We start from the raw sequence: 22,318 nt of genomic DNA, 5'->3' as shown, positions 1-22,318 counted from the left end.
ACAGACACCTCACCACATATGAACAGAAGATAAAGAAGTCACTGAGAAATCAGCAAGGCCTTCAGTCAGTCCTTGGGCCTCAAACATACTTTTGTTTAAGAAGAGATGGTAGTCTCAAGGATCTGATGAACAATACTAAATGCAATGTATTCCTTTTTAGTTTTAGAAATAATCTTATTCATTACCCCGAATACATGAGACTCCAGTTGTTACAAAGATTTAATTTCACTTTCTACACACAACTTTAAAGTGAATACTGCCATGTGCAGATAAACTGGAAGAAAACTGCTTTCACAACAGGACCAGACCACTGGCAGTTGCATCTAATGTTTTTTGGCTTGCACAATACATACTTGTGAGACTAATAGAAGAAGGTATTGTGTAGTCTGTATATTAATGACATTCTGGTCCCCACTAAAACTTTGAAATGAGAACTGATAGTAATGTTTGCAAGTATTCTGTGGTAAGTTTAAAGTTGCAAGTCTGAAGTTGAACCCAAAGAAATGTGAATTACTTCAAAAAGAGATCATTTACCTTGCACACATAAGCAGGTTGGGGAAGAGAGGATTTCCACCGAGAAAATAAAGTTGTGTGGTGCACTATCAGCCAATTCACTAGACACTAATAGATATAAAGAGTTTTCTGAGACTGTGCTTTTATTAACCAATTTCTGGAAAGAGATTTTTTCCCCCCTCTAATTCTTTGCCCTCTGTGAAACAGTTCTCTAACTGCCACGATGTGCCATCTTAAGATAAATTGTAAGTACTAACTAAATTTTAATCAAATTTAATTACACTTACGGGTAAATAGCATTGATTTTTTGTAAGTTACCCTAAAAGAGCAGTGAAAGGTGGTAACTTTACCAATTGGCCTCACTTAGAAATTAGGCTGAACTGTTAGTGACAGTACTGAGTTATTACAAAAGAAAATGCACATGCCTTGCATAAATCACCAACTCCATTAAAATTCTGGCTTTGGCTAAATATGTAACAATTTGACACTTTTATTTCAAGTACGTGGAGGTCATTATTTTTGTACTTTCTTCTAACGACTTATTGGATTTAATAATCTGTTTATCAGACAAGTGAAAAAACTAGCAACTGTGCTAGTCCTGTGGTTCAACCACACACTATTGTATTTCCCCAAAATACAATCTTGCAGATTTTTTCACAAAACTTCAGTGTTAATCTGCAACCCTGTCCTCATTAGGAGAGCAGGAGTAACTCTCTTACAGGAATTTATATGCTTGTGGAGAGATAGATCATTCCTCCACCTATTTGTGGATCACTCAGTGAGAAATTTGTGAGTACACCTGAAAGTCTTCTTAGCCTCTTCATGATAGGAATCTGTGTCATGGTAGCCTAACAAATGATTAAAAGGTTACTTTAAACATGGCATCTCCTCAAAATGTCCATCTGACCAATAAGCTTACTGGATTCTGTACCTCCATAACCAATGAAGGGTTTACTGATGTACTTCTAGCTGGAAGATAGGTAAGAAAGGGACCTTAATCGGATATCCTGCTCTGTTTGATGACTTTCCAGTGATAAGCTAAAGAAAACAGTAAACAGATTTTATGGAATTTCTGAAAATTTGAATAGGAATTACTGTTTGGACTATAGTAGAGCCCTGCTGCAAATCACATACCTTCTCTTGACAAAGTAGTAGCAGATAAGTGCTGGATGAGTGATAATGTTAGCAAGTTACTGGGAGGTATTTCTATCAGTAAGAAAGAAATATGGAGAAATAGCACTTGTAACTCTGCCTTTCTGAAAATAGGTTTTTAAAATACATGGTAGTATCCCAAGAGGTTTAGTGCATTATTTTGTCATAGGAAGAATGATTCACTGTGAATGGTATAGCTATTATTCAGTAGATACATATATTTCTTACAAAGTATTTGAATATATTTTGATACTGTCTGTGCCTGTGGAACATTATGCTATATGGAAATAACAAAGAACAGATTTAGCAGATTTAGATTCCCTTCACAGACTAGCTTTTGCTATACAAATGTAGTCAGTGAAAAAAGATAAATGTATAGAGAAAAACATCAGTGGGCAGTAAGTATGATGCCTATCATATAAATTCTGTTCTTATGTGATAATTAACAAGGAGGCTGCTTTGGAGTTCAAACGAAGAGGAATATTTAATGTTATGACAGGTGAGCTAATAAACGTAAAAGAAAAAAATCTAAGGCAAGAGAATATATCTTTCTATATATCTTTCTCTAGACTCCTTATTCATAATATTTAATCAGCTATACTGATCAGCTAGCTGAAGTTGTCAACTGACATTATCCTTTAAGATCTTTTCTAACCCAAGGGATTCTATGACTCTGTGATTCTATGGTCCATGCCTGCTTATCAGTCAGAAATCTCATTTTAACCTTAGCTTTCAAAAGTCAGCTATTCTTACAACAAGGGCAGCCTTTACTTCAGTGTAAAACAGGAAAAAGCTGATGAATGCTCGCATTGTGTTTAGCCACAGAATAGTTTACCAATGGATTAATGAAGATCTTTGCTTAAAAGCATAAGGCTTGTATTACACACTAGTTATTCAAGATGTGTGTATAACACCCTCTACAGAATTCTTTTATACTCCTTTGCCTTTATCTAAATCTATTGGTAGCACTGAGTTGATTAGAAAAGTTAGTAATAAGTTGTGACTCAAACTTTCCTTATGGCATGGTCATAGAACAAATTTAGGCTTAATTTCAAGTCATAAACTCCTTTATACACATCAATTTCCCATGTTCTGCGAAGACAGTTTACATAATATTTAAAATCTCAGCTAGCCCTCCTCCCTAGAATTCAGTTAAATTAATTTAAAAAATAAATACTTATGGTAGTATAATTGAAGTTCAATTCAAATTTCATCTCACAGTTTGAATACCTTTGGGTTTTCTTTTTTGAACAACTTTTTCTGCTTTGTTGGTTATTTCTTTGTCATATTCATATTAGAAGACATATCCCTGGTGTCTTGGTTTAATGACAATCTATTCAGGAGGTTAGACCTCTAATGAGATGAGCCCTCCTTTTTTTTTTTTTTTTTTTTTTTTTATTTCCCTCCTCTCAGTATAGAGAAGGTAAAACTTATGAGGAGTCTGAACGAAGAAGGGAAAATAACAATTTTACCAAAAAGGGAAAGAAACAAAACCCCACAAGATTAGAAAATATTATCTAGCCATCTGCCTTCCCCCTAGGTTAAAACAAAACCTGGAAGGCTATTTTGCCCAAAGAAGGCCCTATGCTGCTGAGGCGGCGGTGTGGGTTGTGGCGTGGCAAAGCATGTTGAGTGTCAGTGGTGGGCCAGGGCTGACCCGGCGTGGTGCTGCGGCCCGGGGGGCTCTCAGCAGGCAAGAGAGCGAAACGGCTGCAGCTGAGACAGTGGCGACTCCCAGGAGGGGAATCCCTGCGCTGGCAGTGATGGCAGCTCTCTGCCTGTTGCGAGATAGCTGCTGAGGCGGCAGCGACTCCGTACGGGGCTGGGCACACTGGGACGGCTCGGCTGGGGCCAGGGTGTCCCCGGTCTGATGCAAAACCAGCTCTGAGCTGAGGCAAAAAGCAGCCACAGCTGAGGCACGGTGGCCCCCTGCAAAGACTCTGAGAGTCTGCGGTGCTCCAGTGGGCAAAAACCAGGTACAAAGAGAAGGCAGTTTTGGCCCCTGCCCCCCTTTTATCTCCTGTCTTCTAAGTTCCCGGGATGCTCCACTCCAGGGACCCAATTTTCCGGTGGGTTCCAAGACACTAGGGACAGCTCGGATGAAGAGCTGTCCCCCATGCTCCAAATTACCTGGTGGTATGAAGTATTCATCGCTGAAAATTCGTCCCATTTAACTAAAACTACAACACCTGGTTGTGAGTGAATTGTGAGGAATCCATTTAATTCTTCATTCAGAAGCATCAGGCATTGGAAGCAATATATGCCAGCTCACTCAACTCATAGAAAAAAAAAAACCTGATTAAAAAAATCTTATTGCTGACCTATCTGCTGCCTTGGGAAAAAAACCCCACATCTTGTTGGTTATGAAATCACTGATCATGTTTTTTAGATTTTTACATACTCTGGGCTGTTTCCATTAAGGTTGCACACTATCCAAATTGACTGCTTTACAATAATGTGTGAATTAGGTTGTTGGAATTCAGAGGAGAGTAAAATGAGATTTTTAAATTTTACAACATTCTCAAGGCATTCATTCAAAGATAGGTGGAAAGCAACAGTGCCCCACTGTGATAGATTTTGAAGGCTGTTTGAATTGCTAGAAAAAACACAGTCTAGAAATTTAGTCTCTCCTATCTTTCTCCTGCACAGGTTGCTACAAGTAAGGACAGCCAGACTGGCAGAAAGCAAAGACATTGTGAAGCATTTTATTTAAATAATTTTTACAGAAACCTCCAGTTTTGCAAACTAGAACTTTAAATTAAAAGTACTTAATGGATTCTGGCTCTGTCATTTGTTACGATTGTTAACATCACAATGATATTCTACAAATATGTGGGAAGCTGAGGTCTTTGACATTAGCACAAGTCAAAGCCATTGAGTCACATTGACTTCAAGAGCTTTAAACACATCATTATCTTTTAGTTGGGAGATTACTTTGTAGTGATTCTCAGAAACATCTGGAAATACATGTTTTATAAGCCATTACAGTCAACTCTATGAAAATCACTAGTTGTCTTTAAAATGTCTACCTTAGCAGGGCTGCGATTTTGTTTTGCAGAACTGTTTTATTCTGAGAAACAAAGCCAACACATTTGGGGAACTGTGCAGCTGCTGCTTTTTTAAATGTTATATAACTAGAGTTCCATTGTTTCCTATGACCATAATACCAGTAAGAGGAGTTAAGCAGTAATAGCTTTTGGACTGTGATTCTACAGAAGTAGTACAGTTTAATTCTGATTAATATTTAGTAAATAATTTCTAATTATATACTGAGTTAATTTTGAATTAAATAGGCATATTCCATAATTTGAAAACATGCCTGAGTCTTTTTTTAATGGCTACACATAATTCAGGAAGACAGTCAACTGTCATTATGCAGAGGAAGACCAGATTTTAGTATCTGTAATGTTATTGTTGTTTAAAACATTATTCAGATTTAGTTTGCAGTTTGTTTTAATTAATGCTATCTATTACTGAGAACTTGAATTACTTGGAAATTATTTGAACCATGTTTTTGTTTATTTTGAAGGACATGAAGCATTGAATCGTGATGAACAAAGTTCTCTCTTAGAACAGATAAATAACAAAGAGCCTACTCTGATTGAAACAATCTTCACTGTATTGTCTTACTGCACTTTATCGCCCAAATCTCTTGGTATTGCTTTTGAGACCTACATGGAAAAAGAGCAGTTGTGGAATTGCTTATACAGTATGACAGGTATTTAATTTATTAATAAGCACTTAAAATCTGACATTAAACCCTGTTGGTTTTCAGACATGTAGTGAGTATTTTTTTTTTACCTTGATAAATCACGTAAAATTATGGTAGTTTATTTTAAAATTATAGTATAATTGAAGTGTTCTATGCAATCGGGCCATGGTAGGAGTGATTAAAATTTTGAAGAACACAGAGGTTTAGGAGCAGTGTAGTCAGCGAGGAGTCTGATTACCTTAAGTGTCTGTCTTACCAGCAGGCTGTCTGCAGAACATGTCTATAGGTCTCTACCAGTAAAGATTCTTTGTCTCTATGCATTAAGGATTCCAGACCTTTGCCATGATTTAAAAATAAGACAGCTTGGAAGGAGAGCGGAAAAAGAGAAGGAAGCACTCTTTCTATTGAGGGAGAAATACCCTGATGGGGATATAGACTCTGCTGTCAACAGGCAGAGAGCCTCTTGATTTTCAGTGAAGAGAGAGAGCTGCCTTAACAATTAAAGCAACTAAAAGTGTCCCCAAGGAAAAGTAGTATTCAACCAGAAAAGAGGGGTGAGATTTAGAAGGGTGATATTGCAAATTATGCATTAAAAATAGGAAGGTTCACAGGAAAAGAAAGGAAGAAAATGGGAAGATGTAAAAGGAGAAATAGGACTATGAGTATCACAAAATAGAAAACAATGGTGATAAAAGTGCTCAGGTATTTCTCAGAGCAAAACAGGACTGCAAAAAATAGAAGTTTAAGGTGTAAGCTGAAGAAAAACAGAAATGTTGCATGGGAGCTTCCAGAAAGGCCATGATTAGATCAGCAAAAACCACAGAGAAACAAAAGTATGAGTGAAGGATCTAACATGTCAAAACACATCTCTGATATGCTCTGCAACACTCTTCCTGACAACTGCAGCTCCATAGCAATGGAGAAACTACAGTTTGCTGTGGTATTGAGAATGTGGAGAAGATTGATACTTGTGATGTCAATAGCTGTACTTACCATGGTCTGTTTTCAACATGCAATCACTGATGACATGCTGTGTTTCTGTTGATGACTATTATTTGTATGTATTTTTGTTTCCGAGATACCTTTTGTTTCTTTGCAGTTCTCTAGTGCAACAGTTTGGGTATCTAATAAATGCAATTTTATTAATCCTTCAAAACAAGGAAATAGGAAAAAAAGGTATATCTGTTTGTCTCATTGATGCCTAACAAGTAATTAAATGTTTTCCATATTAAAAAGGAAGACATTAATCAGTTTAAGTTGAATTTTTATAAATCTATCGATGGAGAAATGAGGATGAAGAAAATAAATTGAAATATTTTTTGTTAGTACTGTGTTAAGATGGTACAAGATGGCTATATTATTTTGCTTTATACTCTTTCTTTAATTTGTAACACACCAAAAGGTCTAATTTATTATGAATCATAATGTTGTTACTTTTCTTTCCATAAGAATTCTGAAACACTTTTTTCTGAAACAGATTTACACAAATGACTACACTTACTGAATATTTAATAATTATTCCTTCTAAAGTTTCCAGTTGTGGTGAGTCAGAGCCAGAAGTTATCAGATGCTTGAAGTTGACTTTGATTAATTCAGTCAAGGGTGTAGTGAAACAGATTATTTCTTTGATGCATTCATGGGAGGCAACAGAAAACTATGGAACTTACCAGCACAAGCAAATAGTACCTGAAAGTTTACTGAAAACAGTTCCAAAGGAATGGAATTACACTCCTCGGGAAATGAAGAGAAAAGAATCTGGGAAATGTATGTGACATTTATACTGTTTTATAAGTTTGTCATAAGAACTTGTTACACCTTTAATACCTAAACTGGACAGTTAGATTTTGTGAGTGTTGTAGTTTGACAGTGAACAAAACAATTTCCAAACATCCTGTGGTGGTTGGGGGTTTTTTTAGTACTTCTTGTTAAAATTCAGTTATTCCTTCTTGAGGCTTACACCATGCATACACAAACAAGGTTTTGAAAATAATCAGTATTGTAGTACTGATAATAATAATACTGAAGATGTTTTTAGCATCTGGCAGTAATAGGGTGGGATTCAAGGCAAAGTAAAAATAGTGTCTATACTTTGGTCTCAATGGCTATAACCAGTTTTCTTTTTCATTATCATCTCCTCAGTCACGATTGTTATTCATCCCAACTTTACAACATAGCAATTTATGTTTGAATAAAAAAAACCACTGAAACTGTTATAAAATATGCTACTGCCTGGTTGTTGAAACAGTTAGTGAAGAAAGAAATAATATGCACAAGAGGAGATATTTGGAAGGTGATTAGATATAAAGTTGATTTCTGGTATATATTTTTATAGTCTAGAGTGCCTAAAGCATCTGTCATTTCAGAAGGTTAACTTTTGGAAACATTTGGTCATAAATTATTGCCACCAAAATATTACCTGGTTATTTTCAATACTTCAGTATCACTGTAGTATAGCTTGGCATGAATTTTTGAATATGTAGATTGTGGCCGAGCCAGGGCATCAATGCATTCTTTCTTTCCATGCGTGTTCATTTCACTGCACTCTCACCTTAGTTTAGAACTTGTATGGCTATTTCAGGTTATTGCTAAGCATGAATGGATATACAAACTGAGACATAAGGCTTAGGCTTACAAGCAAATTAATTTTTCTGTGTGATGTGTAGAACAGATATGGCTTTTTTTAATTAAAAAAGTATTCAGAATGCAGGTGCAATGAGTTGGGGTTTTCTTGGATTGTTTGGGTTTTGTTTTGGTGTTTTTTAAAATCTTGACTTAACTCCGTGTTGTGGATCACCTTTTACTATATTTTTTCATTTTAGATATACCTTGGGTTTTGAGTAGCATATTTTCTGTAGTTACTTCTGTAGCTACTTTTAATATCTGGAATCGTTAAAATGGAGTGCTATCTAGTGTAGATGCTTATATGAAAGCTGATAAACTGAAATCGTTCAGGTCTGAACGTAGGAAGTATTGATAGAAAACAAAAGATTATAAATGTAAGTAATATCCTGATACACTAAATGCAATGTTCCAGTCATGAAGTTGCAAAACTATTACAATTCTGAAGACAACTTTTTACCATTCAGAATACCTGGGTGTTGTCTTTATCATTTATCCTGCAATGACTGTGTACAGCAAGACTAATTGTTGAGAGGGTCACAGTCTGAATTCTAAATTTTCTAGGTTCTCTGCTTTTAATTTGTGTAATTGTTTAGGTTTTGTGGGATTTACGTGCAGAAACTATAATAGAAGTCAAGCTACACTGTTGAGTTCTTAAGCTTTTTACCCATTTTCAGTACAAAAGGAAGTTAGAAATTATCATACAACATTCAGAAGCATGCTGTGATAGAACGGTAATGTTAATGTTAATCATATCTTTTCTATTTTTAAGGCTTCACAAGGCTTGCAGCTCAGGCAGTATCTATTGTAATCAGCAAGTTACCTACAGTGATTGCATGTTTGCCTCCCCCAATTAAGTACTTCTTTTTTCTGGCTGAGAGAAAAATGTCAAGAAACTTTGCTGAATTGAAGAAAGCTGGTCTGCTTGTCTGGAACTTGATTCTAATTATATGTCGGATATTTGAGGATGGAAATACTGCAGAACTTTTAACAGGTGCAACACTTGACAGATGGAGCAAAGAAAAACTCAGTTTAGTTCGTGTGTGCTTAGAAAGTATTATGGGAAAACAGAAAAGTGGTCCTAAGCAAGTGACCCAGAAGATTATACAAAACATTGAACAGCAGAGACCAAACTGGATTGAAAGCCAGTTGCTGAAGGCAAGAAAATTGAGCACAGACTGGTAAGAACATAGTACTTTCCAAATGCTGGTTGCTCTTTATTTTACTAGATTATAGGCACATTTATGGCTATTGTTTAATTTAAAAAAATAAGAGATGAGCAGTGATCTTATATGAAGCAGATTAGTTCTTAATATTGATGGCTTTATACCATGTGTTTGTAACTTAATTGTATTGTTGAAACAGTAAACCATGGTTGTTTCGTCAAAACAGTGTCTTCTAGTACTACAAAATTTCATATTTTCGTGGTGATCCAAAAATTTGGACAATTCTTGTATAGAAAGATACAATTCTTGTATCTTTCAAAATGTGAACAAGTGCTAAATATATTTGTAATTCAATTTTACTATGGTGAATAAATTAAGAGGGACTATGAAAAGCTGTCAGTGTTCATTTGTGAAAAAAAAAGTAAGCATACTTCATTCTAAAATCTTATCAAGCCCTCAGGGCAAGTAGATTATATCAAAACAGAGAATACCCTGCTGTGGCTTTCTGAGAAAATACCAGTCTTTCCTTCTGGTTTAACATTAAGGTCTGAGTGCTTTTAATCCTTACAGGGATTTTTCAAGGAGTTGTGTACATGTCAATGTGTTCCTAGTCCAGTCTGCTTTAATATTGTAGTCATGTATCATTCTGTAAAAATACCGTTCATCAATTTTCCAGTATGAGATTTATTTGAGTTACATGACTTACTGAATTAAGTTGTAGCTACTGAAAGTAAGATTGCTGCTTTTCTCAATGAATATTCTTGAAGGTTGTGGTCATTGCTATCCTGACAGTAACGTTTGGATTTGTGCTTATAAACAAAAGATATAGTGATTGCAGCCTTTCATTCAGTGCTTTAAAGGGCAGTATCCTATTTCTATGAGTAGTCAGTTAATGTGAGTAGCACTAACCAGTAACAGTGTCACACAAATGCTCATTGACATTGACCTTTGTAATATTTACTTTTCTATTTAATTCTAATTTACATACTCTAATCCAGCGATTAAGATTGAAACCAGATGCCAGTGACTGAAAGAAGTGTACAATAAAAAACCCATAATGATAATATGTAAATTGATAGTTAACAGAAAGGTTCCATAACACAATTTTTAATGTCACTGAGAGAATAGGTAGTTCTTAAAAAATACAAATGGAGGATAAGACAATTTTGTGGATAACCTTTAAAAACTAAAATTTTAATATGTAGCACTTCTTCTGAAGCTGAGAATTTTAAGTTAATATACTACTCTTATTTTCTTACAGACTGCAGAAATGTTGTATTATATATTAGGTATCAGTCTGTGGAAAAGGAATGGGGGAAAATGTTTCCTATATGTGTACAGTGTCAACCAAAGAGAGAACTAGCTTGTGACTAGGGCTGCTAATTTTAAGCTTAAGATAATGAAGAATGCATTACCTGTTCTTTAAGTGAGTAGTTGAAATTGAGTCCTCTGACTTCAGTTGCATTTCTGCAATAGAATTCTAATGTAAACATTATTTTTCCATTTTTTATTCAAATATTATTAGTCAATATCTGGGGGAAAAAAAGGATCCAGTTTATAAAAAGATGAGATATGCAATGTAGAGTTAAATATTATTATGAATGCTTATTATAAAGCTAATATATTAAAGCTGAAATTCAAATAGTCAGTTAAAGTAAGTAACGGTCACATAATCATTAAACTAAAAACAATCAAGGGGAGACTGATAATGTTCTTGTGACTTCTTTGGAACAGAATGACTGTATTGGAAAATCTACGTTGGTGTTATATAACCCTTTCTTAATGAAAGGATTTTTTGGTGTAGATGTATGCACATGCATATATACATTTGTGGTTTTAAATGTTTATGGACTTCTAATAGATACAGTGTGTGAAAGAAAACAAAAACTATAAATTTCAAAAATTTATTTGAGATTCACCTACATAGGTGTGGAAACAAAGTGCACCGAGTTTTTATAAGCAAAATTCTTACTTGATTTTGTGTTGTGTTATTGTTATCAGGACTGCTACTTACATAAAAAGTCTAAGTTATGTGTGGGTTCTTCCATTGTGGTGTAAAAATTTAACTTAATTTTTAAGAAAATTTTAAAAATAATAGTCCTAATTGAAAGGTTCAGAAAGTGGTAGTTGCGCGCATGTCCTGTTTTATGTATTGCCTGAAAGCATTACTATTTATTAAAATAGCCTTCATTTTATGGTAGCACCAGAGCTGTAAACAGTCATATTAGATTCTGAAGAACACATGTCCTGAGAAGAAAAGAAATGTCTATCTTTGCAAAGTAATTTGTTGAATTGAAGATTATTGTTTTTCATCATGATGACCCTGACCTTGCTGTCTGGGTGAATATACAGATTAAGATGAATGCAGTTATTCCTTGGCTGAGGTCTGCCTCTTTCAGGGCACATTCTTCCTAATGACATGATTGATAGGCATTCCCAAATCCAGAGAGGAAGTCATTAATCATAGTGCTGGCTGAATCCAATCATCTGCTTCACCTGCACAGTGATGGGCAGTAAAGGATACCATTTGGGTGCTAGCACTGATACACTCCTTTGTCAGAGGTCCTCAGCTAAGAATTTGGACAAGAAATTCAAGTTGTATCTGTACATAGCATCAAATATCAGCCTTAAGTGTGCTTTAATTTTAAAGATCAATTTCTTTTAAGCTTTTCTGTAAAATACACCATAATAACAGAGTATCATTTACTTCCATTCAGCAGAGAACAAAATTATAGTTTATATTTTGAAACTCTTTGCTCTGTACGACATTCTGAAACTGCATGTAGAAACAATACCAACTTTAATGTCCAGCAGCTGTGCAGCATTTCAGAGACCCTGCAGGTCAAACAGCAACTTTCAGCAGAACTGACTTTGTAATTATGGCACACTTCCAACGATATACTGCAACCACAGTATTTCGGGGTGTGGGGTTTTTCTTGGTTTTTTTTACTTCTAAAACAATAAAATATTGATTTTTTTTTAATTCCAATTTTTTTTTTATATTTTCAATTATTCTAATAACAACTGTAGAAAGAATAATATATTCCTGTTGGTCTTTCGAGTTCATGACACATATGTGTCAAGGTGCAAACAAATACCTGTGTTGCAGCTCTAGTATTTGAGGAAAAAATAGTTTTCATACTTTTCTTAGACTTGGTCAATAACAATACTGTGCTGGTATTTTATGCTTGTATGCAGAGAGAGCAGTCTGGGAATGATCAGAAATTTGAATGCACAATTTTGAAGGCACTTAGGAATGTCATCTTCAGATTTTATTTGGTGTCAGTTTCACACAAATACAAGAAAAATAAGGAACAGTACAGGGCAAAAAGTTCAACAAGTGGCAAATAGGTACCTTTTAAATGGTTAACAACATACCAGTGGGAAGAAAAAGACTTCACTTTAAAACTTCTAACCTATACTTAGAGTAATGGCTACCTTTCTGACATGTTAATTAGGCTTTAATATGTGCAGCGACAGGCAAAGAAAAATGCACAAAAGATCGAATGCAAATGCCATTTCTAGTAGCAAAGATACTTCTCTAGTGGAAAAGAAAACTAAAAAATATTTGCTGCTTGTATATCTTTAGAGTAAAGAATGTTTCATGTGTTCATTTTTCCAATCAAAGTGATTAAAATTAGAATAATAGTGTGATTTGGCATGTATTATGTATGTATATGAGATATATGTGGAACATTTCTGGAAGCCAAATATTTCTAAGTTTTTCTTAGCATGTAGTTTTAGCTGAGTTTGTATTAATATTTTGATTTTTAGAAATTTAACTTAGGACTGTTCCTATCTTTTCTGTATTCTAGTGCCTCAGACACAGTAGAAGGTGCAACGTTAGAGGAAGGAGGTATTGCATTTGGATTCACTGAGCAGAAAATAAACATGATGGTCCTGGATATCTGCCACAAACCAGGTGGCAGCGAGTACCTGAGGCAAATTTATCACATCATCCAGCTCAATGAGGTAGGGAAATGGCCTTTTCACCGAGCAATTAGGTGTGTACTGGCCTGGGGCAGCGTCTGCTGGCAGTTAAGGGTTAGTCAAGGAGGTGATAATGGTTCTTAAACTCGATATGAAATCCTATATTGTATTGTAATAAAATCCATTCAGTTTAGACTTTTCTGTGTTTCTATAGAAAAGATTACTTTATAGGAAACACTATGGATTTTATTTAGGTACTTAGACAGTAGTATGGCTCATAAACTTCCTTCAGTTTCGTATTGTAGACCACAGACACATTTTCGGAGTTCGAGCACAGTAAAACCACTAAAAATTGAAAAAAGGAAGCAATTGTTGAAAAATTGACTGTTATGAAAAGTAAAATTAAATGTGGTAAATTAACTCTTCTAATTTAAAAAACAAACAAACACTGTGGTTCTGCTGAGGAAGTAAATGCATCCACATGAAATCTTACTTCATCTAGACAACTCTATTCAGCTGAAGTGCTTTTGAAGTTACAGTCAAGAAATTCAGTTTTGTTTTCTGAACATGGAATTTTAACAGCGTAAAAGAATTATGTCATTATTTCTAAGGCTGTATTAAATCGCCCCAAGTTACCAAAAATATTCTGATTTTATTCACTGAAATAAGCACATGTTTGCCTAAATTGTATGATAACACAGATCTACCCAGCTTAATTCAGAAAGTTCTGTTTATTAGCTTTAATTACTAAATTAGTATTCCTTGAATGCATAAGCAGGTCCTGTTAAGACCACTGCAGGTGTACAGAAGCGTTTGTAATAAAATGCAAAAAAATGCAAATATAGGCAGAGACTAGGATTTTTCTTTTATAAAAAAATGATAGCATAAAAACCCAATTAGACAGTTATGTCTATATGAATGCCATACAGAACATCTTAGTACTGTCACTGTGCTGCTGAAAATGAGATCAACTGTTTAGTTCCTGACTATAGGCTTAAAAACAATCGTTATGCATCTGCATTTGGAAGCATTAGAAGCATGTATGTAGAAATAGCAACATAACATTAATACAGTACAGAATCTTTTCAAGTTTCATGTCAAACAATTAACTAGTTTGGGAAGTGAAGTGAAAATTATTACTGTAATAAACAAAACCTTTTCACCTGGAGCACATTCAGGATTACTCTTAGGTATAACAATGAGGAAAAGATGATGAGCAAGACCTCCAAAAATAGCATGTAGTCCAGTAGTTAGGGCAGTCACCTAGGGACAGGATATGCAGGCTCAGATCTTTTTTCTTCCTGGTTTAGATCAGGGAATTGAATCTGCATCTCCCACATCCAAACTAAGTCCCCAAACCTCTAGACCATTAGCTACCAGCATGGAACTCCTTCTTTTTCCCCTGTTGGAGTTGTTTTACCATGTAGAAATTGCTGTAAAAATGCATTCTGTAACTTTTAGGGTCAAAAATAGAATCATACTCTAGTTGAAGGAATAGGATGCACATACTGGGTTTTGGAGACCTGATCCAAGATCCAACTCCTGTGAGTATTCAGTTATTTATACAAAGTGGAGCAGCTCTAATAGGAGGTAAAAAGCTGAGAGAATTTGGTGGAAGAGGGACGTCAGCCTGACTTTCCACATCCCAGGTGTCTCTCTTTGAATTTCTGAAGCAAGAGCTTTGTTAATTATAGAACATTTCTTAGTGGAAAAAAATGTATTTTTAAAAAAAAAAAAATAAGAGATCCTGACCAGATTGACTCACAGAAGGACTTAACTGTGTTTGAATTGCCTTTGAAACCATTACAAAACATTTTAATGCTGAAATTATGTTTAATATGCCTGACTACGAAGAAATAGCCTTGACTGTCTGTTCAAAGATTCACCCTTTTGTTTAGAGACTCCTTGAACTGTAAAGGGATTGTGTTCTTAAAATTAGTTTAGAGATCTTTATGCTCCACTGCTTAGTAATTGTGTATGAGAACAAATTGTCGAGACAGAAAATTGTCTTCTTAATAATATTCCTTAGAAAAGCAGGTGAAAAGGGATATGGATTCTTGGAAACTGTATTTGAAAATAGAGATATGATGTTATAAAGTACTGTAGTACTCAAAACAGCCTACAGTCCTTCATGTATTTATTAAAAATAATAATTTTTAAAAGCATTTTTTACTAATGGCAGCCAAAGAGAAAATTCTTTTGAGGTGTCAAGCTTAATAACATTCTGTCCTCTTGGTTTCATGCCCAGTCAGTGCAGTGAGGATATAGTTCACATGTTTACACATGTGATTTAATATTTTCACATTTTTGAAACATGACCTTTCAGTGCATACAATATGTACTATACTAAGGAGATCTTAAAATAATATATTTACCATTGTTGAATAAGTCTCTTCCTGAAAATATAAATCCATAGTATCCCAAAGACAGAAAAAACCTGTAGTAGGAGGTGAGCTGTATACCACTTGAATTGTTCAAACCCTAGCAAGCATGGACAGATATTTCCAGTATTGCCTCTGAAAAACTGACACAATGTGCTTCTGCTGGCTCTGTGGCATCCAGAGGGCTGGGTTGCTTTAGTACTGTCTACAGATTTTGTGAAAATGTGTACATGGAAGCCAGTAAGTTTATGAAAATTTGATAAATTTATAGAAATAGCTTTTAAATAACATCCTTCACAATAATTCTAAGACCTTTTTTATGACATCAAGTCATGGATGAATGGGGAAAACCCAGATATTTTGGAAGGCTGAAAAAATATAGGTAAGAGATTTAGCATGTGTTTTCACAACTGGTTTGTGATGTTGTTTTAAGTGAAAAAAGCTAATTTTTTCCCCTTTTGTTGTTTGTTTATTTGTTTTTGTTTTGGGGTTTGTTTGTTTGTTTAAAATACACTAGGATGATTTTGGGATTGTCTTGGTCAGTCCTGACTTTTGACTGCAATCAGCAGAGAGAGGCAGCTCTTGCCTTTGAGCTTTTCCACTCCTAGGCCCCCCTTTGTATTCATATTAGAAATTGTGAGGCTTATTTATCTGCATGAAACCTTTCTTTTCTTCTGGCTAGTTTCACAACATGTCTTAGTGCCAACACAAGAGAGAAACAGTCTGTGGGGATTGAAAGGGAACTTGTACCTTTCAGGCCAGGCCACAGCTGGATAAGTGTAAAAGAATGATCAAATTCTTCTTTTAGAAAGACCCACTGAGGGACACAGGGTGCCTTGGCAGGTAGTTTACATGTTCTTTTGCCTCAGTAGCACTGAAAATAAGAGGAGCATTTGCTCCCATCTTAATGAACACTCACCTGGAGTATATGCTCGGTGTTATGGCAATCCTATCATTATGGACTTCATTTTAATAACAATAAACTGCTAAATCACTGTAGTTCTTCCAGCACATAGATGTGTAAATGTTTCATTATCTAGCTCTTCATAAAATGGTTCTATTTAATCAAAACACTTCATTGGCATGCAGTGAGGATTTATTTACATAGTAGTTGAAGAAGTGAAAACAGGAAAGATTGTGTCCAAAATAATCATGCATCTGTTACACTATAGTTTCTAAAATTGCCATGTAAATAATAAATTACTTCTAGTCTTTGAATGCTTAAATAGTTAAAAATACCTTTGAAAAGTGAAGTGAGAGAGTATTTATTTCCTGTGTTTAAATAACTGGTTAGAGCATGTTCATCAAACAATTGATTTGCAGTCATGTAGTAACTATTGAATGTTGTTCAAGAACTTTAATAGAAAGTAATAAAAAACCTTTGTTGTTCACTTCCACTAACATATATATATTAAATGAGAACTTATATGCAGAATTTGATGACAATTTCCAAACAATAGCTTAGATTATTCCAATTTGCTTCAGTTGGATGTTCTTGGAGGTTATTTCTTGTTTGCTGTAAAATGGTGATACTCTTAAAAAGGTTTCTATTTCTAAGAGATTGCCTATTCCCTACTGTATTATAAGGAACTTTTATCAAGCATACTGTAAAGTTATGCTTGAAAGGTAGGTAAATTTCGCTTAGAAAGCTAGGTCACCTATAGTGTTCTGTGGTTGCTTTTTGTTCCAAAAGGAATATTTGAAAGACCAACTGTCTTGTGAGAATTCTTCTGAAGATGGTGTTATGTCCAGTCAATGCCTGCCTTTGACGCTGAAGGGCAGAGAAGAGCAGCCTGTCTTCAACCCTTTCCAGGTGTACAGACAATCTTGTGCAAAAGTGTTCAATCAGGTTTGTGAAAATCTGAAACCTTGGTTATAGCATAATTTTTACTTGTCAGTCTTATTGTGATAATGACAGATACTGAATTTATGAAAATGGAATTAATTACATGCATGCATGTGATGAAGTGCGAAGGAATATTATTACTCGGGAATCTAATGAGGGTACCCTCTACAACAGCATGATCTTCAAAAAGCCATTATTGTCCTTTTCTTTTATCAGAATTATTGCACGTAGGACCAATTTGCATTTACTTATACCTTCCGTGTCCAGTATAGTGAAGGAAAGCCCATAAGTAGCAATGACATTTATTACATGTGTGCAATGGTACACAGGGTTAGTATTAATCCTTTTAAAGTCATGGCAAAACTCCAAATGCCCATTTAGAATTTTCCTGATGGGTCTTTTGCAGGATTGTCAGTTAAGTAAAGGATACTTTGGAAATACAAAGATTTTACAAAACAGTGAAACTAAGCAGAGGTAAAACACAAAAGCATGAAAGCATCCATTTCTCCATTTTTCCTTAAGTCATGGTTGTAATATGTAAAGGATTATAATTTATTTATAGAATTTAGTTTTCTGACAATGTAACAGAAAAGAGATCTGGTTGCCTAAATCTCTGCTGAAGTACCTCATGACCAATTCATTACACAAAATGGTATATAGTTTCTGATAATACTTAAAAAATCTTATACCATTATTTCTCATATGTTCTTAATACATGATCTGTCATTTTGATTCTGGCCCTCAATTCAAATATTTGAAAAGAGATGGTATTACAGTGGTGTGAAATTCACTTTACAGACTTGTGGTAGAAAGACATCCTTTTTTCAGCACAGGTGTGCTTATACACGGTGTAATCTCCTTTCCCAAGTCTGACTATTTTGGATTATTTCACCAGTTATATTGTGGTAAAATATACTGTTTTCTCTTACTTGTTTAATGAATGCTTAATCATTGTCGTGTTCCAATATCCTGAAAAAGATGAATACTAACTCTATAAGGCTTCTCACTCCAGAGAAACATGGTTTATAGAATCATAGAATCAACAGAATCATACAGTGGTTTGAGTTGGAAGGGACCAGAAAGAAACACAGAATCACAGAATGGGTAGGGTTGGAAAGGACCACAGTGGGTCTTCTGGTCCCACCTCCCTGCTCAAGCAGGCTCATCCTAGAGCACATTGCACAGGATTGCATCCAGACAGCTTTTGAATATCTTCAGTGAGGGAGACTCCACAACCTCTCTAAGAAATCTGTTCCAGGGCGTGATTACTCACACAGTAAGGAATTTCTTCCTCATATTCAACCTAGAAAGCCAACTGTATCCTGGGCTGCATCGAATGAAGTGTGCCCAACAAGTCAATGGTGGTGATTCTGCCCCTCTACTCTGCTTCAGTGAGACCCCACCTGAAGTGCTGCATCCAGCTCTGGGGTCCTCAACACAGTAAGGACATTGACCTGTTGGAGCAAGTCCAGAGGAGGACCACCAAAATTTTTAGAGGGATGGAGCACCTCTCCTATGAAGAAAAGGTGAGAGAATTGGTATAGAGAAGGCTTCAAGATGACTAATTGCAGCCTTCCAGTATCTGAAGGGAGCCTACAAGAAAGATGGAGAGGGACTTTTTACAAGGGCATGTAGTGACAGGAGAAGGGGGAATGGCTTCAAATAGAGTGGGTTTAGATTAGGTGTTAGGAAGAAATTCTGCACTGAGGGTGATGAGGCACTGGAATAGATTGCTCAGAGAGGTTGTGGATGTTCTATCATGGAAGTGTTCAAGGCCAGGCTGGTTGGAGCTCTGAACAACCTGGTCCAGTGAAAGGTATCCCTGCCCATGGCAGGGGATTGTACCAAGATGATCTTTAAGGTCCATCCCTTCCAGCCCCAACCATTCTATGATTCTATTTCCCAATGATATTGATATTGATAATGATATTGATAATAATGATATTATTAAATAGCTTAATTCCCTTTACCATAAAATTGCGGATTTATTAAGTAGCGTGGAAATGTCGATTTTTATAGCAGTGATCAGTATAGCTGAGAGTCTGGTTTCCTGTGAAGACTCTTACCAGTGCCTTTAGAAGATGCCAGAGTACTGGCAAGGAACAATTATTCTTCTCAATAGATGTATTTGTTCTTAAATTCATTTGTTACTGATTGGCAACTGCCATGAAGCTTAGGAGTTTATAATCCATGATTAATTTTTTGTTTTCTTTGTTGTTAAGTGGATATGTTTTTAATACATCAATCTGCATTTTATCCTTTTATATAGAGGATATATCCTCTTGTTCTAGAGCAAAACAAGCTAGTAGTTTCACAACACATTTTGTCAATTAATTAATTATGTATTGCTTTTTAAAAGTTTTCTCTTAGAAGGGCCATTTGGAATACACTTGGCAATACTGCCTAGTGCTTCAGCTCTAAACAGAGAATGTATGTTACACTATGTATGTGGCCTATCATAACATGTAAAATGTATTACACCAAATATATTACATAACTATATAGGAGCATGTCTACACTGTGCAGTGTAGATATACTCTTAGCTTCCTCAGTAGATGATTTCTTAAAATAAGTTAATTCAAAAGCTTTCCAAAAGATAATTATTAGTAAACATTTTATGTATTGTTTGTTAGTATATGTAAAAATCACTGTACAGCAGGGTGATTGACTTTTTTGGTTGAGGAATACATTTAGTGAAGGTAACTCAGTGTAGAGCTTCAGTGGGAGCTGCAGATTGACCTCTGGGTGAGAGAAATGGTGGGAACCGGAATCAAGAGGCCTTGAACTGGCCGAGTATCTTTGCATAACAAAGGGCATGGGGACCTGTGGCACCAGCCAGGTGACTGGACACTCAGAGACAACAGGAGCCATTCCACTCAACTGGAATACACTGGGCTATCCAGCGCTTAGACTGTGAAAGTATAAAATCCTGGGTAGTCCTTTATTCAAAGTCCCTCCTTGGAGGAACCCAGCTGAAGCTGTTATTTTGTTGTTGCACTGTGATAAAATTATTTAAAGGACCCAGATGTCTGAGACTGCTGTGGAATACTTTGTTTGACTGCATGAGAGTGGGGTGTGCAGGGAGTCAAGTGGGGAACCCATCAACTCTCTGAAACTGCCTGCTGCAAAGTGGTCTTGGTCCCAGCTGTTAAAGTCTCTCCTGGTGGTGGAGTAACTGACAGAGTGGCCCTGAATGATCATACAGGAAAGCTTCCTTAGCTTTGTTCTAAAGTTTTGTGATATTGTCCCACAATATCATCCCAAACAAGGATCACCGAACCACTATTTTGAGATCAACTCTAGCATTTTTGTTAATGATATGTAAATTTCTTACCTCCAACACTCTAGTTCAGTAGCTGATTCTAGGAAGTGTGTAATTTCTGTTAACAATTTAACCACATCATTCTTACATTTCTGTAAAAATCTTGAATAATCACCATCTGGTTCTCGTCACTTTGTTGCTCTTGGTTTTATCTATTTGTCCTGACACCTTAATCTCTGTCAGTGCTACTGCTCCTCTATTGTCTAATAAGCTAGGATATGCAACTCCTCAACAGTATCAACATATGTTACAAAGGAACTATTTTCCTTTCTTGAAGTGACTTTTTCAAAACTGATCCTTTATTTTTTCCACAGAACCGATCAGTCTGATGGACTGAATTTTTATCAGGTTTACCTATAAATTTTTGTCTTTGTTTCCATGATTGTTGCTACTGGGTGTTTAGCTTCTCCTTTTTATCCCTCTTGATTTTACAAGTATTTCCTCCATGTTTATTTATCTGCTTTTAATTCAGTGTAGTGTGTAGAACAGTGTCCTGTTTTCTCCTGTGTTCTTCTTGTACTGTTCTCTTAGTGGACTCTTTTACCCTTATTTCTGGTTTATCAGGTGTTCACCATTTCTTCTTCATTCACTTTCTACTTTCACACTCTTTTGTTCTTTCTTTAGCTACCCTTTTTTTCCATTTGTACTCTGTATTTCACGCTTTTTTTTTCTACTTTACTTTAAAGTCCATGTCCGAGATGAGGGTTAGGGAGTAAATTAGGTAAGGAGAAGGAAAGTAATAAAATAAAGATGGAAGGAATAGGGAGGATTGCACTGATTCTGTTCTCCCAGAAGATCTAAGTGCTGTCTGTAAGAAGGCAAAGATGCACTGCAAGTTATACTTTACTATATTTAGGTTTATTTTCACTGTTTTGAAAAATCATCATGAAAAGATGAAACCCTCTAACACTACTTTTTAAGTGTTAGTGAACCAGGTGTTGCTTTATTCTGGCCAGAGATAGGTAGTGAATCATTCCAGCTACTTACGTCCCTTTCAAGACTTTTCACGTATTTATACATTTTGGCAAACAAAGAAATTAACAATCCTTGGTTCTGAGTTACACAATTCTCTTCACTTAATTAATATTCTCTCCTTTATTGGCTAATTTGGTCTGCATTCTTTGGTCCTGTTATCGTTCTTCCTTAGACAGAGAGTCTCCAACTTTCAGGCTGTAATGTCTTTGTTATCCTCTCTGTATCTTCTGGTTACTCCAACATGTCTTTGAAGGACCAAAAATTGTAACACCCTGGATGTCCAATCCTCAGTTCCCTTAAGCTTTGTTTATTGAAGCTTATCAGAACTAGTCCAGAGAAACTCAAATCTTTGCTGATTTCAAGATCAAACCACCAAGAGTCCGTAAAAAGAAATGTAACCACTTGCTACCATTAGTTAAAGTTTAGGAAAGTTATGTCATTTGCAACATCACAACAGTAATTTTTTAATTATTTCCTCCCACGAATGTTGAATTCTAGTTGCTACTAAACTATTGCTGACAATGAAAAGTAATATTATTCAACAGGACTTACTGTTTTGTAAACAAAATAATGTTATGCGTGGTCTTTTGGCTGCCCACAATTATTCTAAATTGCTTTTATTATTAAGTAAACAATATGGAGTTACATTTGTTCATACTGTGTAGGTGTACTGCTGTTTATAATAACTATCTGGTGACTGGA

General features: G+C 35.5%; 1 protein-coding gene across 7 annotated transcripts in view; it reads left to right on the top strand.

The window, feature by feature from the left end:
- Nucleotides 1-22,318, top strand: part of KIAA0825 (KIAA0825 ortholog) — a 249,849-nt gene that overhangs the window by 109,753 nt on the left and 117,778 nt on the right. For all 7 annotated transcript variants that reach the window (XM_064643221.1, XM_064643219.1, XM_064643220.1 and 4 more), the window contains 5 exons: nt 5,195-5,383; nt 6,908-7,141; nt 8,769-9,177; nt 12,978-13,134; nt 17,167-17,322. In XM_064643221.1, coding sequence (XP_064499291.1) covers nt 5,195-5,383; nt 6,908-7,141; nt 8,769-9,177; nt 12,978-13,134; nt 17,167-17,322 — 1,145 coding nt within the window. The remainder of the gene's footprint in view (nt 1-5,194; nt 5,384-6,907; nt 7,142-8,768; nt 9,178-12,977; nt 13,135-17,166; nt 17,323-22,318) is intronic.

This window comes from Pseudopipra pipra, chromosome Z (assembly GCF_036250125.1).
Source record: "Pseudopipra pipra isolate bDixPip1 chromosome Z, bDixPip1.hap1, whole genome shotgun sequence".
Taxonomy (NCBI): Eukaryota; Metazoa; Chordata; class Aves; order Passeriformes; family Pipridae; genus Pseudopipra; species Pseudopipra pipra.
The sequence above is the reverse complement of the archived record's forward strand: the minus strand, read 5'-3'. Positions and strand labels throughout refer to the sequence as shown.